This window comes from Ochlerotatus camptorhynchus, unplaced genomic scaffold, assembly GCF_037179485.1.
Source record: "Ochlerotatus camptorhynchus isolate MF236.1 unplaced genomic scaffold, CSIRO-AGI_Acam_v1.1 ptg000045l, whole genome shotgun sequence".
Classification (NCBI taxonomy): domain Eukaryota; kingdom Metazoa; phylum Arthropoda; class Insecta; order Diptera; family Culicidae; genus Ochlerotatus; species Ochlerotatus camptorhynchus.
In genome coordinates, this window is record NW_027040536.1 from 4,425,668 (window position 1) to 4,446,264 (window position 20,597).

At 39.2% G+C, this 20,597-nt stretch overlaps 1 protein-coding gene across 3 annotated transcripts in view; it reads left to right on the forward strand.

The window, feature by feature from the left end:
* mthl1 (methuselah-like 1) overlaps positions 1-8,132 on the forward strand; it is a 268,410-nt gene extending 260,278 nt beyond the window's left edge. For all 3 annotated transcript variants that reach the window (XM_065238525.1, XM_065238537.1, XM_065238533.1), the window contains exon 8: positions 6,175-8,132. In XM_065238525.1, coding sequence (XP_065094597.1) covers positions 6,175-6,372 — 198 coding nt within the window. In that variant the 3' untranslated portion in view covers positions 6,373-8,132. The remainder of the gene's footprint in view (positions 1-6,174) is intronic.
* The last annotated feature ends 12,465 nt before the right edge of the window (positions 8,133-20,597 follow it).

Genomic DNA, 20,597 nt, shown 5'->3' on the forward strand with positions numbered 1-20,597 from the left:
CACTTTAATTGTGATATTTGATGTTGATTGTTCTGCAAAGAATTTCAAGAATGCAATATTATTTTTGTAAAAGCTTGTTTGCCTCTCAGTTTAAGAGATGGGACATTATTCTAAAAAAGTTGTTTTTTCACTTCAAAAGTACTTCACATGAGATTCCGTTGTAAAATTCGATTTATTTATTTGATTTTAAGTTCCATGACATTATAAGTTTTTTTTTTTTTCAATAAACCGTATTTTAATTTTTAAGTTACCATATAAATGGTTACTTATTAAGTATTTACAAATCACTATTTGGTCACTATTTCCGTAATTTTAGTCACTAAAGTCACTACTATTATATCTACTATCTACAGGGTGTCCACTCATTTGGCAAACTAAAGTTCCCTGAGTTTTCCAGGTTTTTCCATTACTTTGGCGGATAATTTCTAGGTTTATAATAAGAATGTTTTGACATGACAATCAGTTTAAAAAAAAACAGCTTTACTATCAAACCTATTAAATGTTGAAGTTGAACACTTACTTCATTTTAGTAAGTCTAAGATCACAACATTTTTAATGTCTTGACGTTTCGTGCTAACAAAAATGTGGAAACTTTAAAGAAGTTCTATTGATCTCAGAAAAGTTAGATCTAGAGATCTTTGGGGAATTACAGAGATCTTAAGGGGAAGTCCCCGAAAGTTTAGCCCAGACTATTGAATTGGTTTAAAAATCAATAAGCGTGAGTTTAGACAAATTCAAGATTGTTCCATGATGTACTGAAATAAAATCAAGATCCCATAAGATGTTCCTAAAGGTTCAGCTGTAGATGAACTAGCCAATGGCTAAAAATCTCCCTAATAAAGATTTAAAGAAAAGGTTCAGTACAGAGACCTTCAGAAAATTTATGAAAACTTCAGAAATATTTCAGGAACTTCACAGAAATCTAGATAATTCTTCCCTTCTAATAGGTGTTTATGGGGTGATTACGAGTATTCCATTTGTTTTAAAGTAGAACCGAGATCTTCATTAGAGTTGAAAGTTTTAGGGAAGCTCCGAGAACATCAACTTTGGTTTACTCAGAGAAAATTTATGGAAGGCAATAAAAATTATATTAACATCCGGAAAATGTGAGTGTACGAGACGAGCACTTTCTAAAGCGATCCAAGTCAGCAACGTCTGTAGGAACAACAACGACCAACCAACGTTGTTAGGTTAGCAACAGTAACAACGTCGTTAGTAACCGGCTTGTTTCGAATGTTCTCGAAGTAAGCCATACTCGGTAGAACCCTAAACGGAGGATGTTCAGAATAAAATTGGAAGTCAACCAGTGAAAAACAAAGAATTAAATAATAGAATAAAAAATAACTAGTTAATAGCAGCAGTACGTAAATTGTTTGGATTATCCCTGCCAACCCTACCCTGGTGTTGGTACCCGGTGGTGAAGCTTGTGCTGTCCGTTTCTCCCAGTCCATCGTTCCGCCTATATCGTCGTTGTGTTCACGGCCGAATACAAAACAGTGAGAGTATTTCAAGGGTGTTATGTCATGAAAATTTCAAGATCTAAACAAATTCGAAAATTTAGCTAAGTTCATTAGAGAACATCAACGAAGTTCCATTAATTAAAAAAAAGGCGAGTACTTCTAAGAAATTTAGATATTTTTAGATTGTTTCATTATATTCAGTGAAGTTCCTAGTACTTCGAGGACGATCAGATAACATCAGAAAAATCACATTAACCTTAGGAAAATTTCAGCGACTTACAAGGAGTTCCTTAGAACTATGGGATATTCCGAGAATTCTATGATTGATCCGAAAACTTTAGAAGCTTCAGGGAATTATAAATGTATAGGGGGCGACCCCGGCGTAGTGGTTAACATCCATACCTCTCACGCCAAAGTCACGAGTTCAAATCTCACCCTGTGACTATAATTAAAAAATATATATATATAAATATATATCAGAAAATTTATCGGAACATTTGATTAATTTAGAGACATTAAGGTAAGCATAGAAAATTGTAAAACTCAAAGGCAATTAAATCAATTTCAGTAAAAAAGTGAGTTCTTTTATAAAAAATACTAAGATATTAAGGGCAGTCTAGAGGATGTTAAGGAAATTGAGAAATATTTTGGGCAGTTTTAAAAACATCAAGAAACTCTACACTATTGAAGAACTTATGAATTAGTTTCAATAATTTGAACTTCATAAAAGTCTATTGAACTTAAGGGAAGATCCAAGAACTTCAGGAACTTTAATGGACATTTCGAGAGCATCTCAAATAAATTTAGTAAAGCTCCAAAAACAAAGGGAATTTCAGGGGAGTTCAGTTCCATTCGTTTCACTAAATTATCAAAATTTTCAAGAAGTTCCCAGATTTTCAGAGAACTTTAGAGAAGTTAAGAAAACTATTGAAGTTTTCACACAAGTCCAGAAGTTCACGTAAGCTTCAACATTTTTAGAACAGTTCAGTTAAATTCATGGTAGTACAACAAGCTTCATAAGAATTGCAAACACTTAAGAGAAGTTTCGAGAACTTCGAGAAAAATATTGATCTCGCTAATAAAGTTCTAAAAAAATCAAGAAAGAACAAATATCCTCAGAGCAGATATCTTCCAGAGCAGGGAAATTACATAAATTTTTATAAAGTTTCGAGAAATTCAGCGAATTTTTAACACTTTAGAGAAATTTCATGACCGTTAGGAAAATTGTGGAAACTTTAGGAAGTTCGAAAAAATTTAGAGAAGTTAAAAAAATGATGAGAAGTATTGCGAGCATCAGGCTAGTTTCTCAAACTTCAGGAATATTTAGGGAACTTCCAAGAACTTCTGAAGACCTCAGAATAGTTCATTCCATATTCAACGGAGATTTCTCATGACCATTTGCTTGGAGTTTACTATCTTAGGCTTAGGCTTCACATAAAGTCTAAAATTTCTCAGAACTACCATGAAAGCAGATTGCAGATGTTTTTCTCATAGATTTTTTTCCCAGAACTCCTGTGGAATGAGGTCCTTAGAAATTATAATAAAATTCCATGAACCCTTAAAACTGAAATTTGACTCCATATCCATATACATTTCTTGAAGTATTATATTTTTTCAGTTCAGAATTTATAAAATTTGTGGGAAATATGCATATTCTAGAAGCAAAAAAAACATCAGAAGCCTTTTTTCTTGATACCAATGTAGATCAGTTCATTGAACTGGGTATTTGACAATCAACACGCGCAAAAAGCTAGTTGACTAAATTTTTCTTGCTGCTCGAAACATACAAGCGAAGATGAATAATATTAACCTTGTGAAAGAGACTGGAAGGAGGTTCAGGTACTGCATCCAAGAAAATGGAGGACACATAGAGCAACCATTGAAATAAATTTATGAAACAAACGAAGATCAGTGTTTCAATTTGATTAATCATTGGAAAATACCCAATCAGTTCAATGAACTGATCTACATTGCACAGTGGTCCAGAATGCAGATTTAGGTGGAATGATATGTTTTGAGCCTGAAATTGAAACTTAAGACTAAAAGTCTCTTCTACAAAGTTGTTCCTTATAGTTAGGCCCTCATTTTTATGACAATGAATTCTAGGGTGGTTCCTATTACCATTAAAATCAAAAATCTAACTTTTTTGTTTGAATAATTTAAGGTATACATTCTTGAACAAAGTTATAGCTGAACTAATTTCAAGCAACTTTGTTGAAAACAACTTTTTTGTATCTCTTAAATTGGCCGATTTAGAGCTATTTTCTTGAATTGAGTTAGGGTGGCTCTTAAAAAAACAGTTTTTTTGCTCTAGTTTTCTTATTTAGAATTTCTCAGCAAAGGTGTCTTCAGATACCTTTTAGATCTTAAGAAGGCGCAAATTTTTGCTGCACAAAGTTTGGCAATATCTTTCGCCGATCAAGAGTTATTGACGTTTTTATACTAAAAATATGCACTTTTCAAATGTTAATATCTCTGGTTGGGGCAAACAAAAAAAAACTTTTTTACGGCATTTGAAAGGGCGTAGTTGCTTGAAATTAGTTCAGCTATAACTTTGCCGAAGAATGTATACCTTAATTTATTCAAGCAAAAAAGTTAGAATTTTTATTTTAATGATGATAGGAACCACCCTAGAATTCATTGTCATAAAAATGAGGGCGTAACTATAAGGAACAACTTTGTAGATGAGACTTGTAGTCTAAAGTTTCACTTTCAGGCTCAAAACATATCATTCCACCTAAATCGGCATTCTGGACCACTGTGCATTGGTACCGAAAAAATAAACAGAACATTTTCAATTTTCATCATGCGTTCAATTGAACCGTCTGCAGCATTGTTTTTCTTGTCACACTTTTCATACCGTCACTCCGCGTGGCAATCAAGTGTGCTATGCGCGTTGCAAACAGACGTCAACAGCAACGCACGGTGGGGTTGAATTCGTGTTTTACGCAACCGTTAATTAACGACCCAACATGATGTGTTTAGTACAAAATTGCGACAAAACTAAACAAGATAGAAAATTGGTGTCAAACAGAGAGTTGTAGAACGCATTGAGAGGCATCTTTTGGTTAGACAAAAAATACATAGTTGAAGATGCTTATTACAAATAACAGACTAAAGAGGTAATTTTTATACGATAGATGGAGGAGATGAAAGTATAGAGTTGATAGTTCCGTTAAGGCCCACGCACATTAGATCCGGATCGGACGCGTTGCGGCAAAGTGACAGCTAAATCTATTGTCTAACTGTCAAATTTACGTCAACGCAACGCAAACGGATCTAGCGTGGGTGGCCCTTTAGAGTACGGCAGTGTGAAAATTGCATATAGATAGTAGATAGCGAGCTAGGACAACTTTTAAGGAAGATACAAATCGGTTTTTTCATCTCTCTTTACCAAACTCCCCCTTTGGAGAGGGATGGTGAGAGGTGTCCTCCCTCCCCCTTATGTCAATAGATGGTCCTTATTATGATGAGAAACTTTACCGAAGACACCAAGTCGCGGAAATGCTTCGTTTCGGAGTTATTTTTTTTTTTTTTTTTTTTTATATATATCTTTATTAAGGAGACTTTTAGCCGTTGGCTGGCTCGTCTCCGATTCGGAGTTATTAATTTTGCTCCACTAGATTGAATTCCTGGCCCAGTGTGCACTAGCAGGACATCATCTGCTGAATTTGAATATGGAAAGTATTTCCCAATAATATTGAATATTTCACTGATCGATATTGTAGATTTGCTGTAGTGATGATATCGATATTCGAAAATAAGTTCTGGCAACTATGTTTAAAAGTAAGTGATGCATAAATATACGAGTTGGTTTGTCTAAAACTAACAAACATTATACAAATTTTCCGTATAAAAAAACTTGCCCGCTACCACCAGGCGTCGCTACTGTTCGTGAAGGTAGAAAGAACTGGTTTTCAACACGAGATCCACTTCTTTTCTTTGCTAACATTGTAGCAATTTATGATATTGTCTGTACTTTGTTATACGACTTCTGGGATGTTTCATTTCTGGAGAAAAAAAAACCTGTTAAAATGCGTATTGTACCAATATTTAAGTGGGAATGGTCCATACAAATTGTCATGATACCATAAGTAAACGCGATTAAATTTTCCAAAATGTCAACGAATTCTATTGACAATTCATATTTTTTATTTACGCATTTAATTTTTTTTAGGAACATATCAGTAATTTTTAAGAAATATTTAACTATTTTATTATTGAACATTTTATCTGTTTTATTGATTATCTCCCTTGTAGAGATTTTTTATTTACTGTAGAAATTTTACTTATTTATGGTGCCTGCACATCCTTTTATTGACCATTTCGACTTAAATATTGGAACTTCTGATTATTTTTTGTGCTGTAGATTTTGAAATTTTATCGAACTTAAGGTTTAAAAAATGGGCATAAGAAAATTTGCCCGAATACTATCATGCTGCACTACGATAAATCTTAAATTCCCACGAAATCTTTGCATATCTACCATTAAACCTCGGTGATGGGCCACCTAACCCTTAACCGACGCCCATTCATTTTAATTATTCTAATTTCTGCTCACATGAAAAGACCATTTTTATTAAATAATGCATAACCAAGCGCGGGCACATATCGCTCTCTGACAGCTTGCCAGGAGCTGGTGCTGCAGCAAAGTTGCATCCAAATTGATATTTATTACAAAATCTCTCCTTTTTTTCCCCCCGCCTTCATCCAGGTCTGGTCCGCGATAAAACGCCTGTGGAACTCGAAAACAGGCCGCTCGTTCACCAACACCACCCACGGCCCGCAGCACTCGAGTTCGTCCCACGGGCTGCCCTCGATGGGAGAGTCCATTACGAATAACACCTGCACCAACAATACGACGACCACGACCAACTCCCAGAACCGAGTACCCATGGAAACGGTCTGCTAGGACGGCATCACAGCAAGCGTGGTGAATATGATTTAACGACACTAACATCAACAACAACCGTTGATCTAAGGATACCTAAGATACTTTTTTTCCTTCGTTGTCTTTCTCTTGGAAAGAATTTTTTTTTTACACCAACAAACTTTTACTGTAGGCTTTCAATATTATTTTTTCGTCAGGTTGGAGAAGATTTGAACGCATTTACAGCCTTACTGCCAATATGAGTTTAGTAGTTTGTAAGCGAAAAAGCTAGTTGGATTAAAGGATTACAGGATTTTCAATCCCGTGGAGAAAAAAAAAATCGAATTGGAAGCAGAAGTTTATCCAAACATGTGAAAATTGATAGTCTTTGAAGTTTTTATGTAAATATTTGTTTTCAATGTACATTTTTCTTTCTTTAGCGCTTGTCTGTATATTTCTGAAATGTGATTCAGTGCGTTAATTCATTTTATTCGTTTTCTATCATCAAAATTTGAAGCTTTAATTAGTGGGATAAACTCATTTTTAGTAGAACCCAGCAAAACATGGTTGGTTGAAAATTTAGCTAATTTTGTAGATTTTTCCAGTAACATTATCAAACCTCAACTGATTTTTTTCTGTTGGGTACGAACTCGCCAACTAACACTAACATTATAAATCAGCCTTCTTCCGTTACTTACATCCCTTTTGTTGTTTATGTTCAACATTCTTTTGTGTAAATATTGTACTATTTATTCAATGTACTCTACCTAGGTTAAGAATGACCCAACAAAATGCGCAGCCGAAAAGCTAGGATAATTGACTGAAAATTTAGCATATATGCGAAACTAGGACAAGTCGAAACAGTTGTTTACAATTTTGTATGCGTAACTTTTTGAGGCGTAGCTGTTGTAGAACAAAAAAAAAGTCAGATTAAACTCCGGACGTGTTTTGGAACCGTTTTAAACAGTCATTAGTCCTTTGGGATTTTTAGGTGTTTTAGAAGTGTACACTGTCGAACTGATTAACCAGAAATCTGCAACTGCATTAAGCGCTTATAATCCATAGCAAGCGATCAATAACAAAAAGTCCCACCGAGGTGACGTTAAGATGTGACGACAGACTAAAAGCATAATCATAACTATGTTTTTTATGGAACGCCGAATCGTTCAATATTTAAAAGCTGTAACAAAACACCACACTGTCCATTTACTAGTCGGAAAACGAAACTCTATCAGTATATATTCTCTTCCCCTCGAGTAGCTATCGCAATTTTTCAACCTTTACTCTTTGGATCGTAGGAAAATTTTAACCTTCACTACCAAAAGCAGAAAGTAGAACAAATTTCATCCAGTATCATCAACAGTTCGCGTAGTTGAAACCGAAAGGATCAACCAAATGCATCTTCAATCACTCACACAGTATTTGCAGGTTAATATTTCAATCGTACAGCTTATAATTGCAATCGGAAATAGCAGCTGGACGAAACGATTAGTGTAGGAGTTCTGTAAAAAGAAAATCATCATCATACATCATGCGAATAACGTAACGCGCGCTATGACTAACTTTTACACGCAACAAACAAAGAATGTCGCTGGAAATGTATTCAAATTGCATTGTATTTAGATTGTAGGATATTTGTAAGCATATTCTTCGATTAAGTGCGCTACTACACGATAATAACAGTTTACACTAGAAGCTCTAAGTATAAGCAGTAGACCAAAACGAAGCAAACTCGAATAAATACAAAGGAACAATAATAATAGTAATTATTAGTGACGGATGGGGATTCATGGCAAATCATGATCCAAATAAACAATCAACAATTCAAAGGAAAGCTTTGTGTGATCCAAGTTATGAAGAAGCCGTTAGAAATAAAACGGACGGTGATTAGTGAGATAACTATTGATAACTAATTGAATAGTTTAAAAACACATATCTAATTTTTTTTTACGTAGATTTACGTCTTTCGGTATTAGTACAAGACACTGAAAAAGTCTGCACATTGTAGAAGAAATACGCGTATCTGTCAAGGATAATCAAATAAAGTAGTGGAATTAAATGGAAAATACTAATCCTTCTCTCTCTCATTATAATTATGTGGAGGATGTTAGTGGAGACCACATGAACCGAGGATGCGATAGACCTAGCTCACTTAGCTGCGGTTCAATGCAAGAAAATTGGAGACCGAAAAACAAGGAATGCATTAGTGAATGAAATTAATTATGTCGAAAACAATTGGAAAAGGGTTGCCGACTGGACTCGAACCACGAACGTTGCGATTATCAGACCTGTGCTTCCTTCACTGCTCTCTCCATGTTTATTATTATGGATAGCCTAAAAGTAAACAGGAAGCGCTCATTTCCTCTCATACTTGACTTTGTCTGCTTTTTCTGCTAGAGAGATTCAAGGCAAGTGTGTGCGTCGTTCTACAATGTTATAAATAAAAAATTTACTGGTATAGTCGAAAGCGTAGATAGAACACGAAATAAAAAAAGACAAAAAACCATTACATCGCCTGTAAGGTCAACTTCTAACATTCACTGCGATGTTCATGAATAGAGGATGATAGGAAGTGGAATTAACATTCATTGTAATACATTTTTGGTTTGCGTATACAATTGTCCAGAAATGCGAAAAGTGACCGCTACAAGAATTATTTTACGGCGGTTTGTTTACCTAGGCGCCCACTTTCTGTGGTATAAATGTCACGGTGTTTCGTACAGTGAGTCAAAAATTATTCCAGATGGAAGCCGAGAGGGGAGAAAAAAATCTGCACACCCACATTGATAATCCAACGTGGTCCGCAATAAAAATCGCAAAAACGTTGAAAATCGCAAAATCAACCGTGTATGATGTGCTCAAACGTTTCAGGGAGCGAAAAAGCGTGGATCGAGTGCCTCAAGGTAAGCGTCGTAGTGGAACATATGACCGCAAGCTGAACCAGAAGGTGTTGAGAACCGTCAGAGCAAACCCTGGACTATCAGATAATGAAATCGCACCAAAATACGCTGCTGCTCGCAGTACCGTTCAAAGAATTTGTTTGCGAGCAGGAATAACGTAGATTTCATCGATACAAACATAAATCCACCCAACTGCCCGCAGTTCCGACCCATCGAGAGATTTTGGGCAATAATGAAGCGGAAGCTTAAGAAAAGTGGAGAAACGGCTCGGGACGCGATTCAGATGACTTAAATGTGGAACAAATGTGCCAAGGAAGTTGACTTCGGAGGTGTGCAGCGTTTTAAGGGAGGAATAAAGACAATTTTCATTAAACACGAAGAGAAATGATTTGTATTGATATTTTTTCCAAAAATTACAATGAATTACCTTTGATGTATTAACCTTATTTGTACGTCAATCCGTTACCGAGATACAGATGATTTTATTATTCCGGATTGCTCCGAGGCCTTCCGACGATAGAATGGACATAGCTTTACAGTGGACAGACAATAAGGATGTTCCGATGGCCTCCAATTATATTACAGCAGATCCAATCAGTACATATTCCAGGACTATAATCAACACATGGGAGGAGTGGATTTGGCTGATATTCTCTCAAATGCTTGATATATGCATCAACAATGCCTGGCCATTTGTTGCTTCATAAAGCCCCGTTGAAAATGGTCTTGAAGCAATTCAGGACGGAAGTTGCATAGAGTCTTCTTTCGGCGAACAAAGCAACTGTCAACAAGAACATCGACAGAATTCGAACTCCAATTGCTCCGAGGCCTTCCGACGATAGTCGTCTTGGACATCTTCCAAAGTATATCTCTCGGGGTCGCTGCAAATTCTGCAGAAAAGGTCAACCGTATATAACTTGCACAAAGTGTAACATGAGACTTTGTTTCAATAAGAAACGAAATTGCTTTAGAACCTACCATGTTAACTAATAAGGCATTACTGAATTCGTCAACAACATAACAAAATCAATGAAACTCAAAAATTTTGTATTAAATATCACATGTAAAAGTGAACAAATCAAAATAAAAAGACTATCAGTAAAACAAATACTTTGTATGAAAATAACCAACCCACCGATAACATTCGTATCTTCTGGACAGGAGTTTTCAGTAAGCAAAGGAACGCATTTTGGACCTCGTTATTTTGTTGTGCCTTGATAGTAGTGGCAAGACTCAGGTAGTTACCGCTCCAGTTATGTATTTTTATATTATGAATAATCAAAAATAACGTTGTGTGAAAGTAGAACTTAATGAAGGCCTAGGTACTTTTTCGTACCTTTTAGTTTTCGGATTTGAAACATCGTCGCTTGCTTACTGAGCAGAAAGCACCGTCCTAGGAATATTCATATTAAAGAGATTTATGGTTTAATCGCTTGTTTATCGTGCATTTCGCGAAACTTGTCGTCGTCGTCGGAGCTGGGTTTGAATGGTTACAACAACTCGAATAGCGGTATGATGTGATATGAAGGACTCGGTGGCCTTAGAGTGACCGTTTTTGCTTACTGAGCAGAACATCGTGAGTCTAATTTCAAACCCATCAATATTCAAGATTTAGCGGCGCCGGTGGTGTAGTGGTAAGCGTGATTATTTCTCACCCCAGCAGGCCTGGGTTCAATCCCAGTCGGCGCCGCCGGGATGTTCTGAGGCAATTCAGCTTATCGTTTACCAAAATGAACCCTGCTGCAAACCCAACTCTCTTATCCAACATCCCAGTGATTCCTCGTGGAAGTGCAGATGTGTTGTCGGCTTCCATCAAAGCGATTGTCACGTCTACATATTCTTATCCATTCCTTTCTTGGCCTGTGATCGGGCGCGGCCGACGCTGGTATTGGCTAGTTTGAGATCACCAGTTTTTACACATTGAGGATGATTGCTAGTCCCAAGCATTGCCTATTGGTTCTCTGTGTAATTACAGCTGATCTGGCAATAACAGAGTAACAAACGTGGGCGGTCAATCATGCTCATGCTTTAGTTGATCGCCAGCAAATTGTAAGATTCAACAAGAAAACATCTAAGCCAATTCCAGTCATGTCAGGGGTTCCGCAGGGCTCGCACCTAGGTCCCCTTCTTTTTATTTTGTACATTAATGACATCTCTCTTATTTTCAAAAAAAAAATATCAGAGTAGGGTTATTTTTTTTTCCTCTGTTCGGGACCTAACACTACTGCGACCAGTAAATTGATCTATTGCAGTACATCCCGTGTCCTTAGTTTAGTGCATGTCGTATTACTCCATCACTATTGAGAAATGATGAAGCATTCGATTTTTTTTACAGTTGCCACTCTTGCATTTATCGCAAGGATCCGAGTCTAATTGAAAGGTCCCGCTATTTATACCCTTCGGAGTGTTGAAACACCCTCCAAAGGCGCGCCCCTTTGTCAGTCAAAATCGGATTCCTTAGCAACAAAATTAAGGTATGACACCGATAATGACCATGCATCAGAACCCTAGTCTTAACCACTTCAAACTAGGGAACAACGAAGAGAAGATTAGGAATCACATAGATGAAGACAACTAACTCATTTTTTTGCCTTGTTTCAAGATCATCCTCGGTAGACAAAGCCGAGTCTTGTCACTATCAACAAGGCATAAAAAGTAACAAGGACTAAGATGTGTTCCTTGGATTACTGAAAAATCCTGTTCCCCTAGTTTGAAGTAGTCGGGACTAGGAATCGGTGGTAGATCTTTCATCCCGTAACGTACCACGAAAAGGTGATCTACCCACGTTACGGGGCAAAGAGTAGGGTTAACTACCCCATTTCCGGCCTATTAAGCACAACCCGCACTTAGTCTTTCTCAATCTTGCGTAATTTAGCACCAACCGGAATGTTATTATTACTGATGGTTTCTAAATTTATTTACCTTTCCGTACGTACCGTAATATTTAAAAAAGGGAAACAAATTGTTGAGATATTGTTAAAAGCCTAACACTCCTTCTTGACGCCAAACTCGGCCTACGGATTCTAAACTCGGCCTAACGCATTGAAACGCCAATGAATTCACTTCGGCCTATCGGCTGAAGTTAGAAATTGATTCGGTCGGAGCGGTTCATTTGTTTTTGAGAATATTGGGTTCAAACATTCATATCACGCGTTCTTATTGACTTCGTTCGGTAGCATTTGAACTAAAGTATTGTACCAAAAGCATAATTTACCTGTTAACGCAGAAATCATGGATTTATTTGATGTTTTCTGCTTGATAGGCCCAGAATGGGCGCTTAGGCCGAAGAAGTTCTCTTCCCTTCTTATATAAGCTGAGACATGAAGCTATTTTAAGAAATAGGAAGCGATAACGATACGAATGTGTTTCAGAATGAAATACATGTTTTATTTTCTACAGATGGTGTAGTAACAGTTTATTGAATCAAAATTTAAAAAAAAATTAAGCAAACTAAACAAACAAAATCTTCGTATTTCATTAGGTAATGAACATGTTCAAAAATGTGGATATATAAGAGATTTAGGTGTTTTTATAGATTCTAAACTGACATTTGTGGACTATTATAACACAATAATACATATAGCAGGTCGATATTAGATTGATATTGTAGCGTTGTTTGGTAACCTTAGATGAAAAAGTATGAAGAACGAATAGAGTCAATCCAAAAGCAATTTTGATTATATGCGCTACTTATGTTAGGTTGGACGGCTTTTCCTCTCCCGTCACATGAAGCACGTTGCTTGTTGATCCGCATTCAAACATTGAAAGAACGTCGCGATTACGCAAAGATTTCTTTATTAAACAATATCATTTCGCAATCAATGCGTTGCGCTGAATCTATTGGCAAGAATCAGGACTCAAGATTAAAATGACTCAAGATTAAATTACGCAATCGACACTTGTTCACGGTGGATCGCCATCGGACCAATTACGCTTAATTTGGACCGGTATATCAGATGATGACTATTTATAATCATCATTGTGAAATGATTGACCTAAATATGCCCTCAACATAATTAAAAATATACCCTGGGAAGTCATAAAACATAAGTCCTAATGTTAATATGTAGCCTTATTGATTGACAAATAAATAAACTTAAGAAATCATGCTGAACTTACTCGATTGATCGTTACTTTTGTTTTTGTCAAACAGATTAACCTCCGTCAGGAGTCCAATAATTTTTGTAATAATAATAGATACAGGATGAAGGTTTACACTATCAACAGTGGTGCTTAATTTGCGAAACCATACCTCTTCGTAGAATTAAATTAGGGTGGGTGAATCGCTGACCGTTGATATGGGTTCATATTCTCTCAAGAGTGCTGTTATGTAGGCCTATCGTTGCGAAATATCACCCTATCATCCACCTAGATAACCGAAACCCGTTAGGAGATAAGGCCAAATTGAGCTCACTATAAGCATTATCTGATCAATCAACGGGAAGCGTGAAGGGAATCGTTAGAACCATATCCATTGAAAGTATATGCATGGTTCACGGTTCAGTGTGCAGGGAAATTAATGACTTTGCGTACCGTGCTCGTTGTGGATAGTTCAATCAAAGTTTTCCAATTAAGTTAAATTAATGGAAAATTCATGAACTTGCTGCTTGGGACTAAATACTCTCGAAAAGCAATGCGATGAAAGTTCTTGGAAAAGTCTATCCTTTGGCATCGAGAATTCAAACTCTTAAAGTTGAGGAGGTGAGTTATACCACACACACACAAATTTAGAATCCCTTGTCAGGACGCTTGGCTATTTGCTGTCTGTCGTTCTGTGGGCGACAGGCCAACCTCAAGTGTTTAACTGTAAACATGCTTGCATACACCTTTTGCCAGGCTGCCACCCATAGTCCCATCAAGGAAGGCTTCAGCTGTTTGCCATTCGGAAGGTACCTTTGCTCCTGAACAAACCACATCCCATCAACCAGAACACCAAAAGTCTACCTCTACGGAAACCGCAGTCAGTTGCAAACATATGCATAGCTAACTTGCCTACCGCTCAAGGTTTATATCAGTCCGTAATTTGAGGCAATGTCACCGACTTGAACCGATGCCATAAAATCGAGCAATAAAATGGAGACGCTTCGTACAACTTTGTAGCGCCAATTAAACTACAACATGCTGACTCGGCTGTTGGCAACATGATTGACAGTAAATTACACTTGACTAGGTTCGCGTTCTGCCCGGTCTTGGAAGAAATGCGAAAAGTTCAAAGTGCTACCTACCATGCTCATCTCAAGTTCTTATTTCCATGGGCAGCAAAGAAATGAACACTGATTGCACTTGTTTGCACCGTTTCCCCGGCGCAATTTCTCTCGAAAGCCTCAAATTGCATCTGGCAGAACTTTTCACTTAGCACCGTCATCACCCACCTGACGGCTGACGGACGGTGGTGGATAGCTATTAACGATTATGACTTACTGGGAAAGATGCTGGATGATGAAGGCAGTCCGTTTCGCATAAAATCAATGCCCGTCATCTAACGTAGGGGTAATAGGAGTGCAAGGTGAGTGCTAAAAGCTGTGCTGCTGCTTGAGAAAGGTGCTAAATAGAAAAGGCGGGATATCCGAAGTGAACTTTGCACCTTTTTCTATGGTTACTTGCCAGACCGTTCCGTTGTTGTGCTGGGGAATGAGCGCTCAGAATTAAATTAACATCCCTGCATCTGCAGTCTCAGACAGTCCACCTCTGTGTGAATGAAGATGAAAGAGTGTTTAAAGGGTACTTGTTTTTGAACAGATTGTGGGATAAGTCTTCTACGGTGGAGGGTAGAATCATTGCGGGCTGAGGCGAAAACAGAAACGAGGGAAAATTAGTGTCAATTAGGTGTGGAGTTCGAGAGGCGGTACTCGTCACGAATGTTTCACTCTGTGTTATGAAATTCTTGGATAGTGTGGTAATTGATTGTAATTGAAATAACTGCTTATGAAATTCAGTCTTTTTGAATGATTGGCTGTTTCATTTTAAATATTAGTGCATTCCATTATTTCTTACTTGAATATCGACTTAGGGAGGTATTGAACTACAAAACACCGGAGAAAAATCACAATTTCTAAATTTTGTCGTGTTAGTCAAGAATGAGTGTGAATTTCATTTGAAATTGAAAGTAATATGTTCTGTTGTATTGATTAGTTAATCAAGGTAAATATTTGGTTTTAAATTTCTGACTTAAAAAATCACAACTGCCTTGGGTTTTCCCTTAGGTTTCACATAGAATCTGGAGTTCCTCAGGATTGTCTTGAAATTTTTCTCACGTTTTTCCCAGAACTCGCGTGCAATGAGTATCTTAGAAATTCGAATCCAATTCCATTAGCCTTGGAAATCTTGCTTGGTTGGTTGAATTGTTTTATATTTTCAAATCTGTGATCTAGGTAAATGTCCAATGCCCAACATCATGATTATTTATCTTCATTCCTGATTCTGGAAAGTTTCTCCAAGTATATTTATTTGTATGATCTAATCAAAAAAATCATGTATAAAATATGTGAATAATATCCGTTCTGAAAAAAAATTGAAGCTTCGGAGCTATAAAATTTATTTTTTACTTAAAATTAACCTGTTAAGCTATTGAGTTCAATGAGTGAAAGAAATTAACCTGCCCAGTCCGGCGTTGTCGCCCAATTTTTGCAATGTAGACGATGGATGGTTCTCCCAGCAGCTGGTGCAATTCATGGTTCATTCGCCTCCTCCACGTCCCGTCATCCATCTGCAGTCCACCGTAGATGATACGCAACACCAAAGGCGCGTTGGTCCTCCACGAGCATAGTCCAGGTCTCGTGGCCGTAGAGGACCACCGGTCTAATCGGCGTCTTGTAGATAGTCAACTTCGTACGGCAGCGAATTTTATTCGACCGGAGCGTCCTCCGAAGTCTAGAGTAAGCACGATTCCCTGCCATAATGCGTCTTTGAATTTCTCTGCTGATATCATTTTCGACGGTCACCAGTGAGCCCAAATACACGAACTCATCATCCAACTCGATTTCATCACCGTCAATCTGAGGCTGGGAGGCCAACATTGTCTTCCTTAGAACCTCTTCCTTTTATATATTTCCGCCTCCAATCCGCCTAGCTTAAGTCTACAGTCTGATGTACGTTTCCGCCATCGCCTCAATGTTCCGTGCCATGATGTCGATGTCATCGGCGAAGCCAAGAAGCTGGATAAAGTTCTTGAAGATCGTGCCACTCGTGTCTATCGCAGCTCTTCTGATCACTCCTTCCAACGCGATGTTGAATATCAGACACGAAAGTCCATCACCCTGCCGTAACCCCCTTCGAGATTCAAAGGGACTCGAGAGTGTCCCCGATACTCGAACAACGCACGTCACTCGATCCATCGTCGCCTTGACCAATCGCGTCAGTTTATCCGGAAATCCGTACTCGTGCATAATCTGCCATAGCTGATCTCGATCGATTGTATCGTATGCGGATTTGAAATCGATGAACAAATGATGTGTGGGCACGTTGTATTCGCGGCATTTCTGCAGAACCTGCCGAATCGCGAAAATTTGGTCCGTGGTAGCGCGGGCACCCATGAATCCCGCGTTGTATTGCTCTCTTGCAAATGGTGACAGGGAAATTTGGGAGAGTACCTTGTAGGCGGCGCTCAGCAGTGTGATCGCGCGGTAGTTGCAACAAACCAGCTTGTCGCCCTTTTTGTATATTGGGCCTTCGACACCTTCCATCCACTCCTCCGGTAATATCTCCTGCTCCCAAATCCTGGCAATTACCCAGTGCAGCGCTCTAGCCAGTGCTTTATCACCGTATTTTAATAGCTCACTTGGTAGTTGATCTACACCAGTTGCTTTGTTGTTCTTCAGCCGACCGATCTCCTCCTCAACATCTTCAAGATCAGAGGCCGGTAGCCTGTCGTCTTCTGTGCGTGCTTCAAGGTCTATTGCCGTGCCACCTTCGTTTTCTGCTGCATCACTGTTGAGGTGCTCGTCATAGTACTGCTTCCACCTCTCAATTTTATGGAGTGACCATTTTACGGATGTCACTATCTAGGTACATGTTTATGTCACGACCCTGAAATCATTCTTATATGACAGTTCCTAATGTTTTTTTTAATAAAAAAAAAAACTGCGGAGCTCTAGGATCAGTTTCATTGATTGACCTCTTTTACGGACGTTCTGGACTTACCAAAGGATGGCCCCATGGCCATTTGGGTTCATGTTTATGTCATGACCTTAAATTCTTTCTTATATCACAGTTTCACGTGCTGTCGAAAAAACCGTAGAACTCTAGGATCAGTTTCGAGGATTGACCAATTTTAAAAGCTGTTCTTGATCTTGCGGAGGACGGTCCCATGGCCTTTTAAGTACATTTTTATGCAACGACCGCAAATTAATTTATATATGACAGTTCCAAGTGTTTTCGAAAAAACCGTGAAGCTCTGGAGCTAGGACCAGTTCCGTACATTAGCCACTTTTACAGATTTTTTGATTATGTCACGATCCCGAATTCATTCTAAAGGGCGAACACGAAATTATTGCGACACATTCAACAGGGCATAACTTTTTTACCATTGGGTAAAAATCAACCAAATTTTGCACACTTTCTCATTGATGTGTATTGTGTACATGCTGTCAAACTCGAAGTCGTGTTTTTCGATTCAACGAAAATGGAGGTGAACCAACGCGAGTTGAGAGAACAAATTCTTTCCAAACACCTGGAATTTCCTGACCTGTCGCACCGGCAGTTGGGAAAAATGGTGAACATTCACCATTCAACCGTCTCCAGAGTGTTGAAGCGGTTCCAGGAGCGGTTGACGTTGGACCACGGCAAAGGAGCTGGAAGAAAACCGGGACCGGAGAACAAAAAGACGGAGGGAAAGGTGAAGCGGATGATTAAAGCAAATCCCAGCGTCTCAAGCCGTGATTTGGCTAAAAAGATCGGCATGTCGCAGAGCTACGTCCAGAATGCAAAGAAGAGAGCTGGACTACATACATACAAGGTACAGAACTTCCCAAACCGCGATGAGCGGCAACAATCGACGGCTAAAACTCGGGCACGGAAGCTCTACGAGAAGATGCTGACAAAATATGGCTGCTGTGTGATGGACGACGAAACGTATATAAAAGCCGATTTTAAGCAAATTCCGGGGTTGGAGTTTTCACCGGCAAGAGCAAGTTCGATGTGGACGACAAATTTAAGAAGAAGAAAATGTCGAAGTTCGCCTCCAAATATCTCATTTGGCAGGCCATCTGCTCTTGCGGACTGAGGAGTGAGCCTTTCGTGACAAAGGGCACAGTAAATGGCCAGATCTACAAATCTGAGTGCCTCGAGAAGCGCCTTTTGCCTTTCTTGCAGCAGCACGACGAAGCTCCGCTATTTTGGCCAGATTTGGCATCATGCCACTATTCTAAAAGTGTCCTGGAGTGGTATGAGGCCAATTCTGTCCATTTTGTTCCAAAGGACATGAATCCGCCAAACTGTCCGGAGCTGCGCCCGGTGGAGCAGTACTGGGCAATAATGAAGCGGGAACTTCGGAAGAGCAAGAAGACAGTCAAAGACGAGAAGGACATGTTAAGAAAATGAAAAAAAAAAAACTGAGAAACTTGTACCGGATGACACTGTAAAGACTTTGATGGAGGGCATCAAGCGAAAATGCGTTCAATTTTACACTCAAGGCTCCATCGATTAACTTTTCTTTTGATTTTTGAAGTAAATATATGTATAAAACTACCCTAAAATTTTGGTTTGATTCTAAACATTATAAGAAAATTGGCATGACATTTTCGGTGTCGCAATAATTTCGTGTTCGCCCTTTAATATTACAGTTCCTAACGTTTTCAAGAAAACCACGGAGCTCTAGGATCAGTTTCGTGAATTTTCCACTTTCACGGATGTTCCGGATCTTCCGGAGGATGGTCTTATGGCCATCAAGGTCCATGTTTATGTCACGACCCCAAATTCATTCTATCATCTCAGTTCTTAGTGTTTTTCAAAAACTGCGGAGCTCTAGAATCAGTTTCATGGATTGACCACTTTTACGGATGTTCCGGATCTTGAGGTTGGATCGAACAAGCTCTGGGGGTGGTAAAGTGACCATCGCTACCAGGAACAACATCTGCTGCCGGCTGCTACCCAGTTTTCAGCTGAAAATTATTGAAGCATTGGGAGTGGAAGTCTCCACACCTGTCGGCCCCGTCACCATCATTGCAGACTATTGCCCGAAACAAGCCAACGCCAAGGATGGATCCGCGACAGACCTGCGGAGGGATATTATCAAGATAACACGATGTCGTGGAAAGTTCATCATCGCTGGCGAGCTGAATGCCAAACTTCAAGCTTGGGGCAACCATCAGAACGGCACCATTCTAAACGGTGACCTGCAAGAGGCCCAGTACACCATCCTGGCGCCGGACGCTCCCACCCGGCTGAGCCGGTTCGGCGTGCACTCCATCATGGAGTCACGTCAGCAACATGGAAAACATCTCCCAACCGGTAGCCCACCAGGAGTAAAACTCGGACCACTTTCCGGTGGTGGCCGAGGTGGGCTCCTCCGTTAATCGATTCCATGCTTCCCGTCGGAATTACCATCGGGTAAGCTGGGATCGGTTCCAACAAGTCATCGACGAAGCCATCGATTTCGGTGCGCTACTGGAGACGACTGATGACATCGATAGATCTATGTGCGCCGTCGAGGAGGCGGTATCCCGAGCCCGCGAGCAACACGTGCCAGCTTCCAGACGGGTGAGTAATTCTCTGAACCTTGATCAGAATAGGCTTTTAATCAGACTCCGTAGCCAATCTCCACTAGATTCCTAACATCTTTCCCGAGGAATCCGAGATCACGGCTGACGAACTGTTGGCTTATATCAAAACTTCCAAAAACATGAAGGCCCCAGGTTTCGACAACATCCTGAATCTGGAGCTCAAGCACTTGAGTTCCAGATTCTACAACCATCTGGCACTGATTTTCAATCAGTGCCTCCGACTTGGCTACTTCTCCTCGTGCTGGAAGTTAGCTAAAGTCATCCCCATTCGGAAACCTAGGAAGGATCCTTTCTCTCCTTCAAGTTACCGACCCATCAGCCTTCTCTCAGGGTTATCTAAGCTTTTCGAAAGCACAGTTTACAGCCGGCTTCTAACATCTGCTGAAGAAAACAACATCTTACTCGAGGAGCAGTTTGGTTTTCGAAAAGCTCGATAAACCGTCCACCAACTGACCCGAGTAACAAACATTCTTAGACGGAACAAGTCTGTTTCAAAAACATCTGCTATGGCATTGTTAGACGTTGAAAAAGCGTTTGACAATGTCTGGCATGATGGCCTGGTGTACAAGCTGCATCGATACGGTCTTCCGATCTTCCTCAGGACTTTCGAAGTCTCTCTGAATGGCATCACTTCGGATGCCTTTAACGT